At 38.7% G+C, this 19,867-nt stretch overlaps 1 protein-coding gene across 8 annotated transcripts in view; it reads right to left on the reverse strand.

Annotated features, from left to right (window-relative positions):
- Positions 1-2,023: 2,023 nt before the first annotated feature.
- Positions 2,024-19,867, reverse strand: part of DPH6 (diphthamine biosynthesis 6) — a 194,660-nt gene continuing 176,816 nt past the window's right edge. For 7 of the 8 annotated variants that reach the window (XM_064424098.1, XM_064424099.1, XM_064424101.1 and 4 more), the window contains one exon: positions 8,279-8,602. In XM_064424098.1, the coding sequence (XP_064280168.1) occupies positions 8,487-8,602 (116 nt within the window). In that variant the 3' untranslated portion in view covers positions 8,279-8,486. Of the gene's footprint in view, positions 6,838-8,278; positions 8,603-19,867 lie in introns of those variants that run through there. The other variant, XR_010364521.1, reaches the window with a different exon arrangement.

Raw genomic sequence — 19,867 nt, forward strand, 5'->3', positions numbered from 1 at the left:
CACCTTGTCTTGGAACTATGAAACTTTACAGTTTGTATATCTAAATATATCTGATGCCAATGGTACCAGGTGCAAGTTTCAGCTTTTTTTTTTTTTTTTTTTTTTTTTGTGTGTGCTGTCTCACTTATGATCTTAATCTTAAGTTGGATTTCTAAGGTCCTTAGTCATGAAGGCAAAAGAAGAGCTCACATGGATATTTCCTTTTGTTGAACATACGCTGAACATATTAAGACAGTACCAGGGAGAGAGAGAATAAAATAAAATTTAAAAAGAGGAATAGGAACCTTAAAGAGGGGGAAAAGAGAGAGGAGAAGCACAGAGGTAACAGAGGAAGAAGGCCAAAGGCATACATTGTCTGATGTTAGAAGAGAAAAAGCAGTTTTCTCAATCCTCCTGCCCTGTTTGCAGTTCTTAACTCTGCAGCTTCTGTGAACAAGTAATATTCTAAAAATCTCAGTAGTATTAAACCCAGTGCTTTCTAGTTTTGAGGATAGAGAGAAAACCATGACAATGAAGGAGTAGCCCTAAGAGACAAAGTATGCCCATGCTACATTCTGCTCTCTAGTGCAGAGGTGGAAGAATCCAGGCAGAATCCCAAAAGTCCCCCTGCAGCTGTACAGGAGACAAGCCTGGGCTCTGCTCTGGGCTCCTGCGCCAGTCTGCAGCTGACCTCCAATGGCACCCCCACCCATCCTGAACTCTGCATGTGGACCAGAAAGCAAGTGAAAACCCCTCGGTGCGGTATTTTAAAAAACTCTTTGTCACAACTCACTCACGACTCAAAATTACCTCGTGAACCGTGGGCATGAAGAGCACTGGGAATGTTCTGCAACCAAAAAACTTCCATGGTTCAATGTTTTAGGATAATTCCAGGGAAAAAGAGGAATCTGAACAGAAAATGTGACCTTTTCAATAGAAAAGAATACTTTTTTTTTTTTTGGGGGGGGTGTGGGGGGGGGGGGTGGGTGGAGTGCAGCCATGACCAAAAGAAAACCCAAACCAAACCAACAAAAGATATACTCCACCAAAAAAACCCAACTCCCAAACAATTTAAAGTGTTTTACTTGCCTTCAAATAGAAAATAAAATACTCTGACAGTTGTAATGTGCAATTGAACTCCATTGGCTAGCTCTTTTTGTCTCTTGAAGTCATGTAGCAAAAAATGTAGCCAGTCCTGATATATGTATATATTAGCGTGGGCACTCAGTGTTTGAAATACAGAGTATGGAATTGCTCACAGCACGCTGGGAAGGCTCTACATTTGCTCAGCAACGTGCAATTTTAGGGTTGCACTTTATGCTGTAAGACACATGGTGCTGTTAGCAATCCTTTTTCTCCCACTAAGCACACATTACCTGAGTTTTCTAGTTGAGCATACACCTAAATGACTTTTTACTTTTTTTTAAGAGGGCCATAAATTGTCATCAAAGACAGGGAGTCTCAAGTCAGCTATTATTTAAACACTGTCTACTTATTCCCAAAATCCTTTGTCATTCTTATATCAATATCCTTTAAAGAAAAGCAGAAATTCGGGGAATATAAACCTACAAACCCAATTAAAAAAGCATTACATGCAGCTTGCATGTGAAGGTAGTGTGGGGTTTTTAAAACAAAAATTCTGTCTTTTGGGGGTTTTGTGTGACCTTTGTTAATTTTCTTAATTTGTTTTCAAAGATGATTGATTTCCATCCATTTTTTTCCAATAAGAAATAGTGATAGCTGCCTCAACTTTGCTATACCCTCTCTTTTGCTTCCTTTACAGAAGGTTGATCCACCTGTTCATTAAAAAGGGGAAAACCCAACTTTGGGGAGTGTCTGTCAAGTAGGAAAGTTGCACAGTGATGTGACTCTGCCTGTGTATGAGAGAGAAATCAAATAAAATCCAGAGCTGAAAAGTAATTCACTGTATGTAGCATAGAAGAAAAATCATGCTGAAGTCTTGAGCTAACTCACATAATGCTTTCAGGAATCAGAAAAATGACACTGTCAAAACACAACATTAGTTTTCAGAAGCCTCCAGGCAAAATTTTATTTATTTAAAGTTAGCTCCTATTTTAATAACAAAAAAGTGGCAGCGTATTCTACATCAAAGAAAAAACTTTTCCTAATGTTTCCATTCCTCTTGTGAAGTACTGGATTTGAAGTAGTGGAGCTGTCTTTCTCTAAATAATTACGTGAGTGGCAGGATCTCAACCTGAGAAAGCTTTTTGTCTGCACTGGGGACTGTAGCATTAGGAGAATCACATTTGGCTTGCTTAATCTGAGCTGCAATACAAGATACTCAGATTTTCAGTGTTTAAATAGTTAGTTTTATACAAGATCCATAACAATGAAGACGAGTCCTGAATCAACATCTTGGTTCACTGTAGCACCTTGATCAAGGAGCACAGATGAGACACATATTTATAAGCTACAGCTCTCCAGTCAAGACCTATTAACCACATTCCTGGTGGCAGTACCCAGGAGAAATATCCCTTAACGCGGTGCACAGCTGGTGGCTTCTCTTGCATATTACCCTTATTTCAGGCATCCTCCCCTTCAGACCCAGACCAAAGCACGCTGTTAGAGGAGTCAAAGCATTTACCTTGTTGAAGGGATGAGAGATGCATTTTAAAGTTCACTTCTGGATCTCTTTCCTGGCAACTCTATTTATTCCTCTTTGTTCTTCATTCATTAATCTTTTATAGTAAGAACTAGTAGTAGTGAGAAGGCAGTCCAGGGTCCTTTCCTTCAAAGACATCCCATAAATAAAGAATAAATCCCTTAGGTCCCTAGACCTGTTGTTTGCCTTTTTAGCTTGACTTCCCCACCAGTTCCTAGTAATATCATTCCTTTGGCAATAACTTCTTGTCTGTGTTTCCTTTCTATTATTTCATATCCTTTAACACCTCCTGCTTTGAACCTTAACAGATCCAGCTCTGGAGCTGTGGTAATTTGGTTCAGTTACAAAAGGCTCTGCATTTGCATGTATCTGGGTCTTGCTGCAAAACGGTTGGGTATGTGTGGGAGTAGGACTGAACTTTGTTGCAGGAGATAACTCTAACGTCTGAGAAACGTATTTCTTCCTTCTGGGCCTCTGGTCTTTTACAAGCAACTAAATAAACTAATGTCAAGGCAGCTACCAACAAGCCCATGGGCATCAGTGCAGGGGAAGCAATGCTTACATGAGCTTGCACCACTAATGCAATAGCTTCAAGTTCTAGCTCAGACAAACTACATCTTTCTTGTGAAGTGAGGATATGGCAATAATGTGATGGATGAAGGATGTTATGGTAAGACAGTACTGTCAACAGCTACCAGTAGCAGGAGTTGCAGAAAGACAATAGAGACAGAGGTCAGAAGAGAGATTCCCCCCGCCACCATGGCAAAATCTAAAGTAGAACAAATCTCATGAGTAACAGAAAGTAGTAACTCTGGCTACCAGCTGATGTGCTTTTGAGGTTGAAAACTGCTTCTTCTGCCAAAGCAAATGCCCCTACCTTGGGAGAGTGGAGGAGCTCTTCTCCCAGCAGCATAACCTGAGACCTGCCTACTCATGCTGGGCAGGGGAGGCCCCCTGTATGTGTGTGGCTGTCCCAGTGATGGAAAAGTGAAGAAAATTTTATGTGATGGACCTGTAAAGCACTTCAGGATCATCAGGGATGAATCCTGCTGTAAAATGTATCATTAATGTTACTAGATGTATTATAGACTCCTGTGATCTGAGACTGCTGCAGGCAGTGTGCTGGGAGAAAAGCTTTCCAGATTGTGCTCATGCAAATTTCTGTCTGTGATCACATTCGTTCTGGTTCCCACTACAACATTACTTTCACATCATGTGTGCTGCTCGCTCAGTCTAAACTTTTTGTTATTGCAGGTTGTATGACTACAACATAGCATCCCTTTCTCACCTTTACAAGGGTGAGAAAACATAGAAAAATGGAAATAAAGGCACAAGAAATCTAATGGATATGCTTAAACTTTCCCAGGGAAGGGTGGAGTTGGCCCTAACCTTTGCCTCTTGACTTGAACATGTGCCCTAACAGGTTACTAGATCAGGGCAGCTGTCAACTTGTTAATGACATTTAGTTCGGCTTGTCTTTTTGTTCTGAACCATTGTTTTATTCTGAACTGGGGATCTTTATAATTCAGAGAGGAATTTCTGAAAGCTGGGAAAAGCAAATGTGAAATCTGATCTATTTTGAGTCTGTCCTGTTGTACTGTGGACAGTTAGTCTCATCAACCCTGTTAAATCATGCAAACAGCATTTTGAAATAATTTAGGATTGATACAGTCACAAAATAGCCACATAACAGGAGATGGAGGATGAGCAGACATATCCAACAAATGTTTTTTAAACATTGCAAATGAAATGGAGAGTCAAAGTAATGGCAAGGAGACCTATAGCCAGTGACATAACCTGTGCCAAGAGCCTCAGAACAACCAGACTGCTTGCGAATGTAGGGAAAAAGCAGGCAGTGCTGTAAAAAATGATAAAAGCAGGAAATCACAGGCAAACCCTAGTCATGAATTAATCCAACAAAAGTCAAATCCAAGAAAGTGAATCATCAGTAAAAGGGCACTTGCATGTAACATATGAGTTCAATTCACAGGTACCCAGTCTGTTTTTTAAAATTAAAATTTAAAATAGGTCAAAAATATTCAGTGTTCAGATGAAAGTTGAAAAAAGAAGCTTTCAAGATCTCAAGTCTGTATTTTGAATGTTTGTCTAATACATCAACACAGGCTGGCTTGCCAGAAATATTAAAATACAAGTAAAAAGATCATAAATTAGTAAATTGTCAAGTATTCTTAATATGTATTCTCATTGCCAGACATTTATAATAGTAAAAGCAGGTTACTTAAATAATAAGTGCCAGTTAGTACTCGGAGAGCTCAGAACAGTTTTACTTTAACAGAGAGAACAAACTAGGTTTGCTTCAGGAAAGCCATCCTGAAAGAAATAACAAAGATTTAACTTGGACACATGAAAAGTTTCTGTATTTTAGGATTTCAGTGTTCATTTATAGAACTATTACACCATGCAGTAGAAATCTTTTATTAAACCACTGCACTCATTTATTTGAAATAAAATTTTTGTTCAGTCACTGTATTTTGATAGACTAGGCTCTGCACATAGACAGGAGATAATGGATTGAACAGGATGTCCTTGAAGGAGAAGAGCTGCTTCAGATTACCTCTCTAATACTCAGGAGACATCCTGCTTCCAGTACTCGTTGCACTTCTGAAGGCTAAGAGGAAAGATGCACCCATGCTATCTGGTGTAACAAATCAACTCCTGAATTACCTAACTATAAAACTCACAGGGAAAAAAATTAAATAATCTATTTTTAAAATATCTCAATGTCATTTTAAAATCTATTTAGGAAGATCAGCTCTGGTGCCTTTATAGCAGCTTAGCCATGTGCATTGTAAAGGCTCACTAGTACTGTTGCCATCACTGGGTTTTGAAATGAGTACAGCACAAAGTTACTAAATCAGTTTTGGTCTTACAGAGCCATTTGGTCATACTTTGAAGCAATTAAAGAAATTGATATACAGAGACTTTTAAAAGGAGGCAGGAGACAAAATTTTATGGACACAGAGAACTATAACAAGACAGATTACTTTTTGAAATAAAAAAAAGAAGCAGAGAAGATTTGCAAGACATATTCTAACACTTGTTAAGCAGAGAAACAAAAAATTAAAACTTTGGTTTACTCTTTTAAAGACATTTCCCCATCCATTATATAAGAAGTGCTGGAGTAAGCCAACATTTTGTGTCATAATAAGCATACAAAACATTTTCCTGCAAGCTTCGTAAAAATCAGAGAAACATAAAAATTTGTGTGCATACAAAGTCCTCAAAACTGGTGTCTTAGCACATATGGGAATTTATAGTCTCAAGATTACAACTTGCTGGAGTAATCACTCCACTGACCTTTCTGTAAAAAAACCCCCACAATAAAAAACCACAAAAACCAGCCCTGTATGTATAAATTTTGAATATTGATGTCCTTCTCTCTTTTCACTAAACCACGTGTAGGTCTGTGTGTGTGTGGATTTCTGTACCCATCTCCCCACCTCACATCTTCAGCATTGTTACAAAGAAAGTCAAAAAGAGCTCTGCTGAAACATCTTATTCATAGTAGGACCCAGTAATTCTGATGAAAGTACAGCAGCTTAAGGCAGATAAATTGTGCTATTTCTCTCTATTATAAAAGTCTGAGGCCTCTCTATGGCACAATTTACTCACCTACTTTGCATATCAATGTTGCACAAATGGCCTTGTTCATACTTAAAATAGTGTAGACTGAGCTTATAGTTTCATTCACACCACTCAGAAACTGTTTGAAGTCTCTCTAGGAGAAAAAGTCAGCAAACTGTTCTTTTTTATGTATTCACAACTTAAACCTGTTGAAGTTCTATTTCTCTCTCTCAAAAAAAGGAAAAAAGTTTTGCTTTCAGTTGAGAGAAATACAAAAGATCTAAGTGTTTTTCAGACAATGCATTCTGTTACCATTTCTCAGTGCAGCTCTAATGAGAAAAAAAGCAGGCTAGTTTGAGTAATGAATCTTGTCGGAAGACTTCCAGGAAAAGCTGTTTTCTTTAGAAGCAAATATCCTGCTACCTTAAAATATCCAGTACAGTACAAAAACTAAGATCAACATGTTTCAGTATCTTTTTAAACTCACAGTGAAAAAAAATGACTGCAACAGGAGACACAGTGAAACTTATGCCATCTCTTCGGTTTCCATATGCATCAATGGAAAAATAAACTTCATCCTTATTTCTGAAAGTACATCTTCTCTTCTTCTCTTACAATCCATTGTGTCTCTGGCCCATGGACACTCCACACTGAGAGAAATAAAATACTGGTAATTTCAGGGAGAATGAGAAAATGATTTAGCCTTCTAAAAAAGTAGAATTCAAATAAACCAGGCACATCCAGGTATTAACGAGTCCTTTTCTGATCGTGGGAAAGGATCAAATGTGTTTAAGTCTAACCTAAAAATGATCCTGAATACTAATCAACTAATGTATTGTTAACAGATTCATCCCTTTTTCCTTAAGAAATTTAATGCAACCATTTTTTAATACACTGTTATAGAAAAAACTCTTTGCCTTGCCCCTTTCAAAAACATTTAAAGATCTGTGAAAAAAGTAATTTTTACTAAAGAAGGTGGCAGCTTTACTATATTATTGGAAGCAATAGTAAGGAACAATAACATTTAACCGTTTCTAATTTCAAGTATTGATCAGCATAGTATGCTGGGCAGGTAGGAGTTCTAACAGAGGAAGATCCTCCTATCTTTAGTCTCTTGTTTTATATCAGGTGCTGCCAAGTGCATTTCTGACAGTGGGTAAGAAAATTAAACTGGAGTGCTAAGTCTGCCTTGTTGTCACCTCAATGTAAATGTCCTGCCATACAGCTGACTTTTGTGGAGGTATCTCAGATATCTGCTGAGGACAGAGAAGGATAACTTGGAGTGCTGGTCTCCTAGCTACAGTGCTCACACTGTGGAAGAGAAGCAGCATGAATATATAGATGCAGAATATAGGCAAGGCAAAGGTTTGATACTCATTCAAGAAGATTTAATTCTGTAGCCTTTGTCTGAAAGTAAGATTTTTCTGCAGTGCATTACTGCTTCAAACAAAGCCCAAAAGGCTTTCTTTTCTACATTGACCTTATGTAATGAGTAAAATATCAGTGGTAATGAAATTGACAGGTGCTTCACCTGTGTGTCTGAGCCTGTTTTAGTGAAAGCAGTGGTAAAACTCCTGTTGATTTTCTGGAGAAAACTGAAGCCGGGGTCTGTGATACCTGTGAATACTGGTACCTGGTAGTTACCTGAATGTTGGTAGCTCTTTTAATAACAGCTGTCTACCAGATATAGATCACAAAAATACCCCTGGCATAGAAAGCAAGGCAGCAAATCCTACTGTCTTGCCATCATTTCCATTATTTCCATTGTTTCAGTAAAACGTGCATCCTAAATACCACCGTGAATAACTCTTCCCTAGTGCTAGGAAATGGTTAAAATCTGGCCACAAATAAGGTTTTCATGAGTTGGCCTGAAGTGAGTAAATTCAACATAGAACTGAAAGGAATCCAGTCCTTAAAACAATATTGGAGGTAATATTCTAGTTTCACTTCCATCTAAATGTTATAATTGGTGTATTGTAACCAGACCTAAATATATCAAACAAAGAACCAATGTGATCACACCAACTGCATCTCCCAGAAGCCACTTGCTGTAACCTGCATACATCTAAAAACAAGTCAGAAAAAAGTACATTGTTTTTAAAAGAAAGCTTTATTCTTCATACAAACCTGACTCTGTCACATATCATGAGGCATCATTAACAAGGTAATGCAACTTTGCTTAAATCAAACAATAATGCTTCATTAAAGTATCCAATGGAGTTAGTATCAGCTCTTTTCGTTGTTCTCTCCTTGACGGAATGTATGTGTGTTTTGATATCAACTCATCTCCTCTAAACTGCTAGCTTAGCCAGCATGTTATATGAATAACATCTTTGTCAGGTAAATCCACCACAGGTACTAAAATCAGAGCCGGGGTCTTCTCTTCCAAATATTTTTCAAGGTATTCTTGCAGTCCTAAAATAGAAACAAAACAACTAATGAGTCCCCCTTGTCTTATTGTCCTATCTCTTAAGAATTATTTCTAAATACTTTTCTGAAAATTATTGTGGAGTAGAAATTAACAAAAGGAAGTGGAATGCAACTGTTAAATTTTCACTTTATATAGAAGGAAAATCTCCCACCTCCTTTTTGACTAACTTGAGATTAACTTTAGATGTTGTCTAAGGCCAGAATTCAGCAAAACAGTTAAATGCATATTTCCCAACCTTGAGTGAGTGAGTGGTCTGTTGATTACAGATACAGAGAACTGAACTAGAGCAGTAGTAAAAATACCAAAAGGCCAGCTGAAATTCAGTTCTTTGTCATTTTTGATATTTGGATGATCAGCACATCATGTGGTCTGTAAATGAAACTCTTCTCCCAAGTCCCATTGTGGGGTATTAATCAAAAGAGAAGAAGTTAAAGTGGGCCATTTAAAAAAAAAAATTATGAACCTCATTTCAATTTGTGATCAATGGATGCATGCCATCTTGAAGACATAATGGAGGAAGTCCAGGAATGGCAACATATATGACTGAATATCTGGAATTACAGTAAGATTCAAACTGCTAAAAATACAGAATCTGGCTACAAGAAGCTCTAAAGGGACTGGTGTTTGTGGCAGAAGTTTGCAAATTTAAAAGTCCATTATGGGAACAGAATTAATAATTGAAAAAATCTAATTAAAATATAGAAGAAAAGTAAAGAATGGAAAATTTAAACTTGGCATCCAGACATTCTTGGTCGTGCTCAGCCTCAGCGAACATGCTAGAAATCAAGCCACACAGAACCCTAAAGAAAGCTATCGAAAACCCGCTGAATGACCCACAAAAGACAGTTTCCTAATGATAAGGTATAGCCTGCAAAGGTTCTTGTTTCAATAACGTATTTCTGTCAGCAGCTTCTGGGATTATGGCAATTCTTTATAACACTAAGCAATCTTGGCTAGAAAGGGTGTAAAGAGGGCAGAACTTGCAGACTGTCAGAGCTTTTTTTTTTTTGGCGTCACTGCCTGTGAAACTGCGAATAGGCAGTTCAGTCAAAGTGTTACCTCATCCAGGATAAAACAGGAATTTTGCAATTGTATTCACTGAAGCCAAAACTCCTCTCTTTTTATCTGGCAGCAGTAACACAAATTAATGTAATAATGGCAATGCTGCCTACAAAATATTGCAAAGACAGTACCAGCCTTCTGAAATTCGGATGGCTTCCTTTTGTATTGGCATCATTGACATTGGAGGTGAAGACAGACAAGGGAGAGCCAAAAATCAACAGTCACCTCAAAGGTCAAATGACTTCTTCATTTGCTGTGCAAAAAGGAATGCATTCTCTGTATTACAGATACTCAGCAGTGACCTGGTAATTAACTATCAGCTAGCATTTTTCCTGAAAAATTTAACTTCAGAAAACTTTATGGCTACACTAACTCAGAAGGCTTTAAGTGGAAGGGGTAAAGACAGGCCACCTCAAAATCACTGATTTCACCCTATTAAAATTACTTTTTCTTTTTCATCAATTAAAATTGTGAAAATAAAATTTTAGAGTTTAGGATTTTATGCACAGGCTTAAAAGCTATGATCAGTGCTAAAAGCTACCAAAACAAGTCAGGTATACCTTTAAAGGGAGAATTTTAAAGTGCAGCTATCTGGAAATAGAACCCCATTCTTTGGTGGGTTTGAGGTATCCAAAATAGCCATAAATATTTACATTTGAATGCGCCCTAGTGGCTTTGCTTGCCAACTGGGAAGAGCCACCTTTCCTAAAGACCAGTGCCTTTTCTATTGCCAGTGCCTATATGTATAAATGAAATGTGGATTAAAATCTGGGACATGTGCCTCTAAATATTTTACTGTATTTACAAATCAATTAGTTTTATATGAAAGCAGTGCAACTTAGATGTGCATATTTATACATTTAATAATTGTGGATAAAAATCTGGTCATACAAACTTCACCTAAAAAGCAGAGATTGGGTCTTCTAAAACAGTAAAGTTGTACTCTAAGGTCTCACAGAAGACAACACACAATTACTAGAACTGTGGCAACCTATGAAATTATAGCAAACTAAAAAAATTCACAGCTATATATTTTACCTGCTCTAATAAGTTACTCTAAATCTTCCAATACTAATTGTATATTCTTAATGATGGGAAATTAATGAAAAATAATTATATTTTTTTTACTCATTCAAATTATGATTTTAGATAAATAAGAGCTTTGGCCATGAGTGTTTTCTAAATGTAATTCTTTGTTTGAATACAATGATTTTAAAAAAATATCCTTTTATATCATGTATGGGGAATGCTTGCTCAGTTGTATGCCATACTTATAAAAGTTGATTTTAAAAACAAAAACAAGTAAAGGATAAAGGGTTACAGTGAGTGTGTTTACTGGAAGTTTAATAGTGGCTATAGATGACTGATGACAGTCTTACAGTTATTTAAACTCCCCTGATACATGTTTAAGGACAAGGAAAACCAGCTGATTGTCAAGCAGCAAACAAGTGGTGTGCATTGTGGATGTTTTCATTTCCTGTGAGAGTCCACACTAATTCTGCCAGCCACTTTGCAGCACACTTGCAGTTTTTTGCAAGCCACCCAGGGACTCCTGAGGTAACAGAAGTCAACAGGGAAACACAAAGGAAATAACTCAAAGAAATTAAGGGGCGTTCCTCGAGGAAGCTGACCCAGCTGACAGCCCAGCTGAGGTGCCTTTACACCATTGCATGCAGCATGGAAACAGGAAGAGATGGAAGACACCATGCTGCCTGACATCTGTCCTTGTTGCCATTACATCACAGCTCAAGGTGGGCCCATGGGAATCTCCTGAGGTTTAACAAGACCACGTGCAAGGTGCTGCACTTGGACTGGGACAACCCCTGTTATCAGCACAGGCTGGGGATGAGCAGGTCGGGAGCAGCCCTGCCCAGAAGGACTTGGGGGTGCTGGTGGGTGAGAGGCTGGACATGACCCAGCCATGGGCACTCCCAGCCCAGAGAGCCACACGTGTCCTGGGCTGCATCCAGAGCAGTATGGGCAGCAGGGGAGGGAGGGGATTCTGCTCCTCTGCTCTGCTCTGTGAGACCCCACTGCAGGGCTGCATCAGCTCTGGGGTGCCAGCACAGCAAGGACATGGACCTGTTGAAGCCCTCCAGAGGAGGGCCTTGAAGATGATCAGAGGGATGGAGAACCTCTCCTACAAGGAAAGGCGGAGACAATTGGGATTCTTCAGCTTGGAGAAGGCCTCAGTGTGACCTTATTGTGGCCTTTCAGTACCTAAAGGGATCCTACCAGAAAGATGGAGAGGGACTTTAGTGATAGGAAAAGGGGAAAATGGCTTCAAACTGAAAAAAAAAAAAAACAAACCAGGTTTAGATTAGATATTAGGAAAAAACTCTTCACTGTGTGTGGTGAGGCACTGGAAGTGATTGCCCAGAGAAACTGTGGATGCCCCAGCCCTGGAAGTGTTCCTGGCCAGGTTGGATGGAGCTCAGGGAAATCTGGTCTAGTGAAACATGTCCCTACCCAAGCTAGGGGGTTTGGAACTGGATGATCTTGAAGGTCCCTTCCAGCCAAACCTATCCTATCATTTTATGATTGTAAGTACATGAAGTTTGCTCAAAGCAGGTGAACTTCATCCTGCAAGATGGATCCCCCTTCTCCCAAATAATCCACAGATATTCAGGGAGCAGGTTCTACATGAAGTGTCTTCCTACACTGCTATGAATTTATTTTTTTTAACCTGGGTGCAGCTGAGGGACATGGACATAACTAAAACTTAAAAATCAACAAAATTTATTCAGTGTGTTCTGGCATTACCATCTATTTCTGCCATTGCTTTGTGAAGACAGGATACTGGAATCAATAATTCGATGATCTCTCATGCTGACTTAGCAGCCCTTCTATATAACATAGCAGGAACTAAGAGTGTAATCTATTGTTTTTAAAGGTGATTTTCATACTAGGTAGAAAAAACAGTGTTCTGAGAGCTTCTAAAAGGCCATTCCAAAAGACAAGGAGGTGATTTCTACATCTTTGCTGTCACTGACCTCAGCTGGATTTAGGCAGTATCAGATGAGGCCACAGAATCCACTTACATTTTTCAAAATCAAGTCCCTGTTATTGTTGCCATACTCTTGCTTCACTGTATACCTGCAGGGGAGTAGTAATCTAATAGCTCATATGAAAAAGGAAAATGGTGGCAAAAAGGAAAATGGTAGCAAGAAGGAAGATCACATTTAGCCCAGTACATAAAAAATCACTTTCATATTACTACTATCTTTCCTTCACTTTTTATCCAAAATATATTGCTACATTTCTTAGAGCAGGTTTTAAATCCCTGAGCTAATAAGGCTCCAATGCTTCTGCTGCAGAGATCTGACATGCAGCATGTACTCTGAAAAGATGCATCAGAGGGGATCAGGTTCCTAACAGCTGACTAAGAGTTCCAGTCCCAAAAGATCTGCCCCTGGTGTGCAGAACACTTAACCCTTCGACCAGTACCAACATGACTATTCACAAATTATTGATGTCCCTAAATCCCTGGCAGATTGCAGACAGTTCTTGTCTCCCTTGAAGCCAAAGCATATGGTCACTAATGAGATGGATTAAAAATACATATACACATTCAGGGCTTTGCCACATGAATGTAAAGCCACAGAAATGTTAGAAGGTGATTGAACTGGACTGAACAGTCTTAAATACACTATTAGCTTGTTATGGATCATTTCCATTGATCTATATTCAGTTTCACAGCATAGTTTAATTAAAGCTGTCTGGAACAAGCCTCTTCCTAAATGATCAGGCAGTGCAATGAAAAGGTGAAACATGAGGAACTGGAAATGCCCTTCCCTTTCTTAAACATCCAGCTGACTGTCTCTGGTGTCCAACCACAGCAAGAACAGAAGCTGTGTTTTAAAATATTGTCTGTTTTTTCAGTCCAGGGTTTTTCACATATTTTTCTTAATATAAAATGACGCAGTGGAATATAAGATTTGGGGGAAAAAACCCTGCATATTTTGCTTGCATCATTGCAATTAATGCCTTTCTACCCAAAATAAAATCAAACCCAGTAAACAAGAATATAATGTTGGACTATAAAACGGAGTCACCTGGAAAAATATGATTTTGTGCTGACTTTTTTTATTTTTTTTTGCTGCAGTTGTAAAGATTTTAAATCACAATATGTGTATTTTTCACAGTCGAATACTTGACTTTTCATGTGATGCCTTATGCTTTTTTTGCTATTCTTGATGACATTATTTCATGTTGGTCATTGTACTTTTAAGGGATCAGTTTTTCAAAACTGATGCAAGCTACTTCATGGAATACTGATGATTCACCCGTCACTCTGGCCTAGGATATTTATGTGAATACAAGTTAAACAGTTGCTTTGAATTGCAGGGGACATCTGTTATAGCCACGATATATGAGACAAATGACCAGTATGAGTTTGGATAAGGCTGTGAAACCACTTCAATCTGCGATTTCCTATGGCAGTCCTTGGAACTGTGACTATAAAACAAATTACAGAGGGAATGGTAGTTGTGTTTGGAACTCAAGTCATATGCCTGGTCAGTTGCCAAAGCAGACAGATCTGCACATCTTTATTTGCAAACAATTCTTTCATAAAAACCTATCTCCAAGAATCCTCACATGGACGCATCTATACTGACAGACTTCTTTCTTCTCCCACTAAGCTCGTTTTAGTTGTATTAATGAAAATACCTTTTTCAAGTAACCACCTAACATGAAAATACAGCCTATACTGAAAGCACCAAGGCCAGTGTTAGCCATAGTCTTTCAACTTGTTCCTAATGCTGGAGTACCATTTTAGATGATTGCAACCTCTTTTGTAAAGGGTATGGTTATTAGGATCCTATGGTTGATAGGACTCTGTCATTTTGGACATAGAAAGAGGGCAACACTTCACCCAGCAGAGCATTCACCAAGAGAAATCATGGAATCATGAAATAGTTTGAGTTAGAAGGGACCTTTAAAGCTCATCTAGTCTACTCCTCTCCTCTGCAATAAGCAGAGCCATCTTCAGCCAGACCAGGTGGTTCAGAGGCTCATTCAACCTGACCTGAAAAGTTTCCAGACATGAGACATCAATCACCTCTCTGCTCAACCTGTCCCAGTGTCTCACTGCCCTCACTGTAAAAAACTTCTTCCTCATATCTAGTCTGAATCTACCCTCTTTTAGTTTAAAACCATTACCCCTTGGATGAGGGGTACACTGTCACTACAAGCCCTATTAAAAAGTCTCTCCTATCTTTCTAATAAGCTCCCTGTACATATTGAAAGGCCAATAAACAATCTCCAAGAGCCTTCTACAAGCAAAATTATCCCAACTATCTCAGTCTTTCCTCACTGGAGAGAGATGTTCTACTCCTCTGACCATTTTTGTGGCCCTCCTATGGACCAGCTTTAACAGGTCCAAGTCTTTTTTGTGCCAAGAGAAAAATCTGCTATAAAGAGAATACTAGTGCTCTATATTTCACTGCTAGTCCTCTTTGTGCAGTGGACTTCTTGTCCCTTTGGAATCTAACCCCAAACCTAAAAGTTCTAGCAATGTTTTTAAGCAGGCTACAGTGAAAACATAATGAAAGTTGCTCTAGGCTTGGATGGGTACCCACAGGAGTTGTAGCAACTCTTCCTACAGCTGAGCAGATGAAAAGAAGTGAGGAAAATGAGCTGTGTTTCCCTGCATGCCATACTGATAACTCCTGCTCTCAGATTTAGTGAGGAGAAGTTGTGAGCGCAAAAGGCAACAGTCGTGGACCTTACTGTTCATGTGAGATACAAGAAAAATGAGTGATTGGCTTATCTTAATCCACACTAGTAAGTCAGTCAGGATGCCTGAACTCTGCACCACCAGCAGCAAGAGAGGGACAGCTGGTATAAAATGATCAACTCTGAAGGAACCCAGATTCTGCCTCTCCCTCGCCCAGCCTCACAATCCTCTCTGCTCTGTTTCAACAGGAAGGTGTGGGAAAGAAAAAGGGCTCACTCATAATCAGGGAGGGCATTAACATTTACAGGACCCTCACTTTTCTAGAGCTGAGTCACTTGGCTGAGTAACTGTACAAGTCTTTTTAGAGTGTAGCTCATGCATTTTTTTTAGCATCTGAAAGAAAATTAGTAGACAAAACAGTTATTTTTAGTATTGGTTTGATTGTGGGCCTGTCAGCTTTGGTGATGCATCTCTTTTATCAAGCTGCCACAATATCTTGTTTTGTTTTCAGAGCAAAGTTTGATTAAAGACCAATTTCAGAAAAGTTACTCACTGTGGGCGTTAATTAGTGCTTCCTGGCCTCTGCGGGGTTTATCTTATGATCTGTTTCACTTACTAAACCCTGTAATTCAATTTACATGAAGATGGGAATGAACCAACCTTTTTCTATTCTTCTGAAGGCTTCTCTTTAACTCAGTCCTGAAAGAAACTCTCTCCTATCATTCCCTAATAAGGAATTCTAGTTTCTAGCTTTTAAAATCAAAATTAAAGCAATACTTCACATCTATAATGACTTTTCAACTAATGAACTGAGAAAGAGCTTCAGAAGGGTAAACTTTAGGAAGCCTTTGCTTCTAAGTAGTGTTTTCAGTGGTGCCCAAGTATACTTAGAAAAAAACTGATGATCATCTTTTTCTCTTCCTCTGCATCTTTCTGGGAGTGGAGCATTGTCATTCTGTATGAGAAGGTCGCTGCTGTTGCCTTCCTCCTCTCTCATTAGCAGACAAGAAAAGTCTATTGTCTTTCTGAAAGCAAAAGACCAGCTACTAGATCAAAAATGTGAAAAAGGTGGTTGATGAAGAAAGACTTAATAGTACTGGCAGGTAAAAAGTAGCAGGTGGAAGTGAAATTTATGACATGATGTAGGTAAAATGAGGAACTACTGGATAAAATGAATGAAAAGAAAAGGCCATTGGGGCACTATACAAATACAAGCAGAAAAAAAAAAAAAAGAAGCCAACCCAAAACCAGTCCAAAATAAAACCAGGACATTGAGTATTTGAAACTAGGTTGAATAAAACATGAAACCAATACTGAAGAGACCAAACCTGTGAATGAGAAGATGACCTAAAATGGTCTTTTTTTTAATAGTAGACAGCCTGCAAAGGAAAACTGGGTCTGGGTGAGGCAACATATTCAAGCACACTACCATCTTAAAACGTCCTCTTGCAAGTATACATTCTCTCATGAACTTCCTCACAGATTTTGAAACCTAAACTTCATCCTAAGTGTAGTATGGACTTAGGCTGGTAGGGATGCTTCCTAAAGTTGTACAGTGTGACAGATACACTAGAAATGCTGAGAAGAAAATGAAATAAGGCAATGATAATGATGAAATAGTTTAATATTTACAACAATTTCAATTTCAGGCTGAAATGCCATCCCTGAAACAGCTATAAGCCATCCAACGTTAGTAGTTACTTTCCAACGTGCACACAGTACCAGTGCAATTAGGTACATTATCATGCACATCAACAGCACGTTGCAGAAACAAATGTGACTCTTTAAAGATAAACAAATGTTGCTGAGCTCCTCTCTGTATTAGTTAGGGCTGTTTCTCAATAGAAGGAATTAAGATTTGGCTTCAATTCTTAACAATAACAATTCTTTCAAGCTGCTGGCTACAGCTTAGAAAATAGCAGAACATGAAAACTCATCGCTGTGTTTTCTAATGTTCTGTTTTTAGTCATGTCCTATATACAGACTGAGAATTGGCCTATACAAGGTTATAAATGTGCACTTTTGTTTAAAATGTCATTAGCCTTCTGCACTAAATAAAGAAACACTTCAGTATGCCCTTCCAATACTCACAGTGAGGTCTAAATATAATTTCAAAGAAAATGGAGGACTGAACTTTCCAAGTACAATCACTCAGAGAAAAACTTGTGCTTTTCTAAAACCATGACAGAGTGCAAAGATCACGAGCTTGTTTTCCCTTTGTGCTATCCTTCAACCCTGTAATCATCCAGTCTCTTTATGGGGTGAATGGTTATTGAATTTGTATGCCAGCTGTGCTCAGAATCTCTGGGGAGGATGGGCTGTAATGACACCAAGCAGGGATGAGTTATGAATGGCGACAGATTATTATAAACACAGGAAGCAGTAAGGACCCATTTTTTCAGGAGGCATTTAAGAAGGCACTGCATAGTATGTGTATGTACTTGTTCACCTGTACAGTCTCACCTGAATGTGCCTATGTGGGCAGATAGAACCACAGGATTCACTAGAGGCTCACACACATGCTTTTGTTGTACTCTAAATCAGATAAACATGTACTTCATTTTTTTTTTCCCCAGATTAGTTGAAAACTTGGTGTGAAAATGATCAACTGCAACAGCACCTGTGCAATAGCTATGGAACTTGGTTTTTCACCCTTAGGTCAAATTACAGCTACTGACTCTTGGCCCATAGTCCAGGAGCATGAGATGGGCAGATTTGCAAACGGTAGGACAGTTGGTTGCTGTGCCCTTCAGGTAGGGCTGGGGACACTGGTGGGGCAGCGTGTGTGGGAAGCCCGGCTGTGCCTGCTGGTAATGCAAGAACTTTTATCTCCAGGGCCTGTCAATCTGGCACCTTTCACAAGTGTTAAATTCACTTAAGTATATTTTTTAAGAAGCTGTCATGAGACATACTGAAGCAAATATGTCCTTCAGTGGTTACACATGGACTAAGTTGTAACAATGTTTGTTAAGTGCTTTGACATCCCCAAGTGATATGTTTGGTACAGCTTCCACATTTGTTCGTTTATTGAAGTCTGCTAAATAGTCTTCAAAGCCAATGGGTAAAAGAAATACCTGACTGGACACAGTGCATCCAAAAGGCTGGACCACAAAGAGATGTTTATATAATTGGAGGACACCACATACATCTCCTAGTAGGAGAATTTAGTCTATAAATAATAGAAAAGCTTTCTAAAAGATGTTGTGGTAAGCATCTTTCGATTGGGTACAGAGAAGATTATGTGATACTTGCTTTATATCAAGTTAAGCTGTGATCATTTAAAATAATACTGATGGAATAATTGTTTTCAGTTTCTAGGTCAGATTCTCAACAACTATAAATGGTAGCTATGCTAATTTACACCTGCTGAGGAGATTGCATGGTAGATTATGTATTTATATATAGTACCGTGTGCAAACTAATGCAGTTATTTCTAACGTTTACCATTGTAAAGAACTCTGAAAATTTAAATCAATCTCCCGCACTAATGTAAACAGTGTATTCTAACAGAAACAGATAAAAGTGCACTGAACATGTTAAATACATTATTAGGTCGATGAAGATCATTCTTATTGATCCAGGTCTGGCTTCACAGCAGTTCAATCAAAGCTGCCTGGAAGATGTAACAGAGTGGTCATGGCATTCACTGCCTTTTGTGCTGAGTGAGTCAACAAATGACTAAAATTTCATTACTGCTGCAACTGACAACTTATGCAAAATTAGCCAGAGCAGGCTGAAAAAAAGGGTAGATCAGTATTTAGAGGTGGAGCAAAACCCAGCTTCTGTTTTAATGGGGAAATTGTTCTGCCAAAGGTTGCTGATGATCCATCCCAAAATTTGTGGGCTCTTGATAGCCCCACTACTTACTTCCCCTTGATCTGGCAGATTTACATTAATTGGATTTTTATCCTATATGGCAGTGACCCAAGATATCAGTACCCTCTTACTCCCTACAGCCAAGGAACAAAAAGAGAGAGATGAAAGTCTTTTGTTCCTTCTCATGGCCTCCAAGGATGACAAATAAATCTCAGTGCTAGTGCTTCCTGTGTAATATGAGCTCATAGTTTGTTACGGAATTGGGAACAGGAGGCTTGGGAGAGTCATTCAGCTGTGTCAGCCAACAGCTAAAGGAAAGAAAAAGGGTCTGTAACTTGGCCACATAGTGATCTGAGCTGCAAGTCATTTTTGCTCTAACTCGAAGTTATTAATAGCATAATTTACAAAAGCCTTCAGCAAGACTTACATCATGCACTAAATAAATACTAAATAACAGACAAAGTCTACCACCAAAAGTTTACCATTGACACAAAAAACCTGAAAGCTGAAAAAGGAACATAGGACAGGTAGGAAACTGAGCCATAGAAAACAGTGGAAGAATTACATTATTTGTTGAGGTAATTTGTAGAAAAGCCAACAAGTGACCCCAAATGCTGACCCAGCATACACCCCTTCTCCTGAGAGCACACCACAGTAAGGACACACAAACAACAATTGAGTAAAGAACTGA

Source organism: Passer domesticus, chromosome 6 (genome assembly GCF_036417665.1).
Source record: "Passer domesticus isolate bPasDom1 chromosome 6, bPasDom1.hap1, whole genome shotgun sequence".
Classification (NCBI taxonomy): Eukaryota; Metazoa; Chordata; class Aves; order Passeriformes; family Passeridae; genus Passer; species Passer domesticus.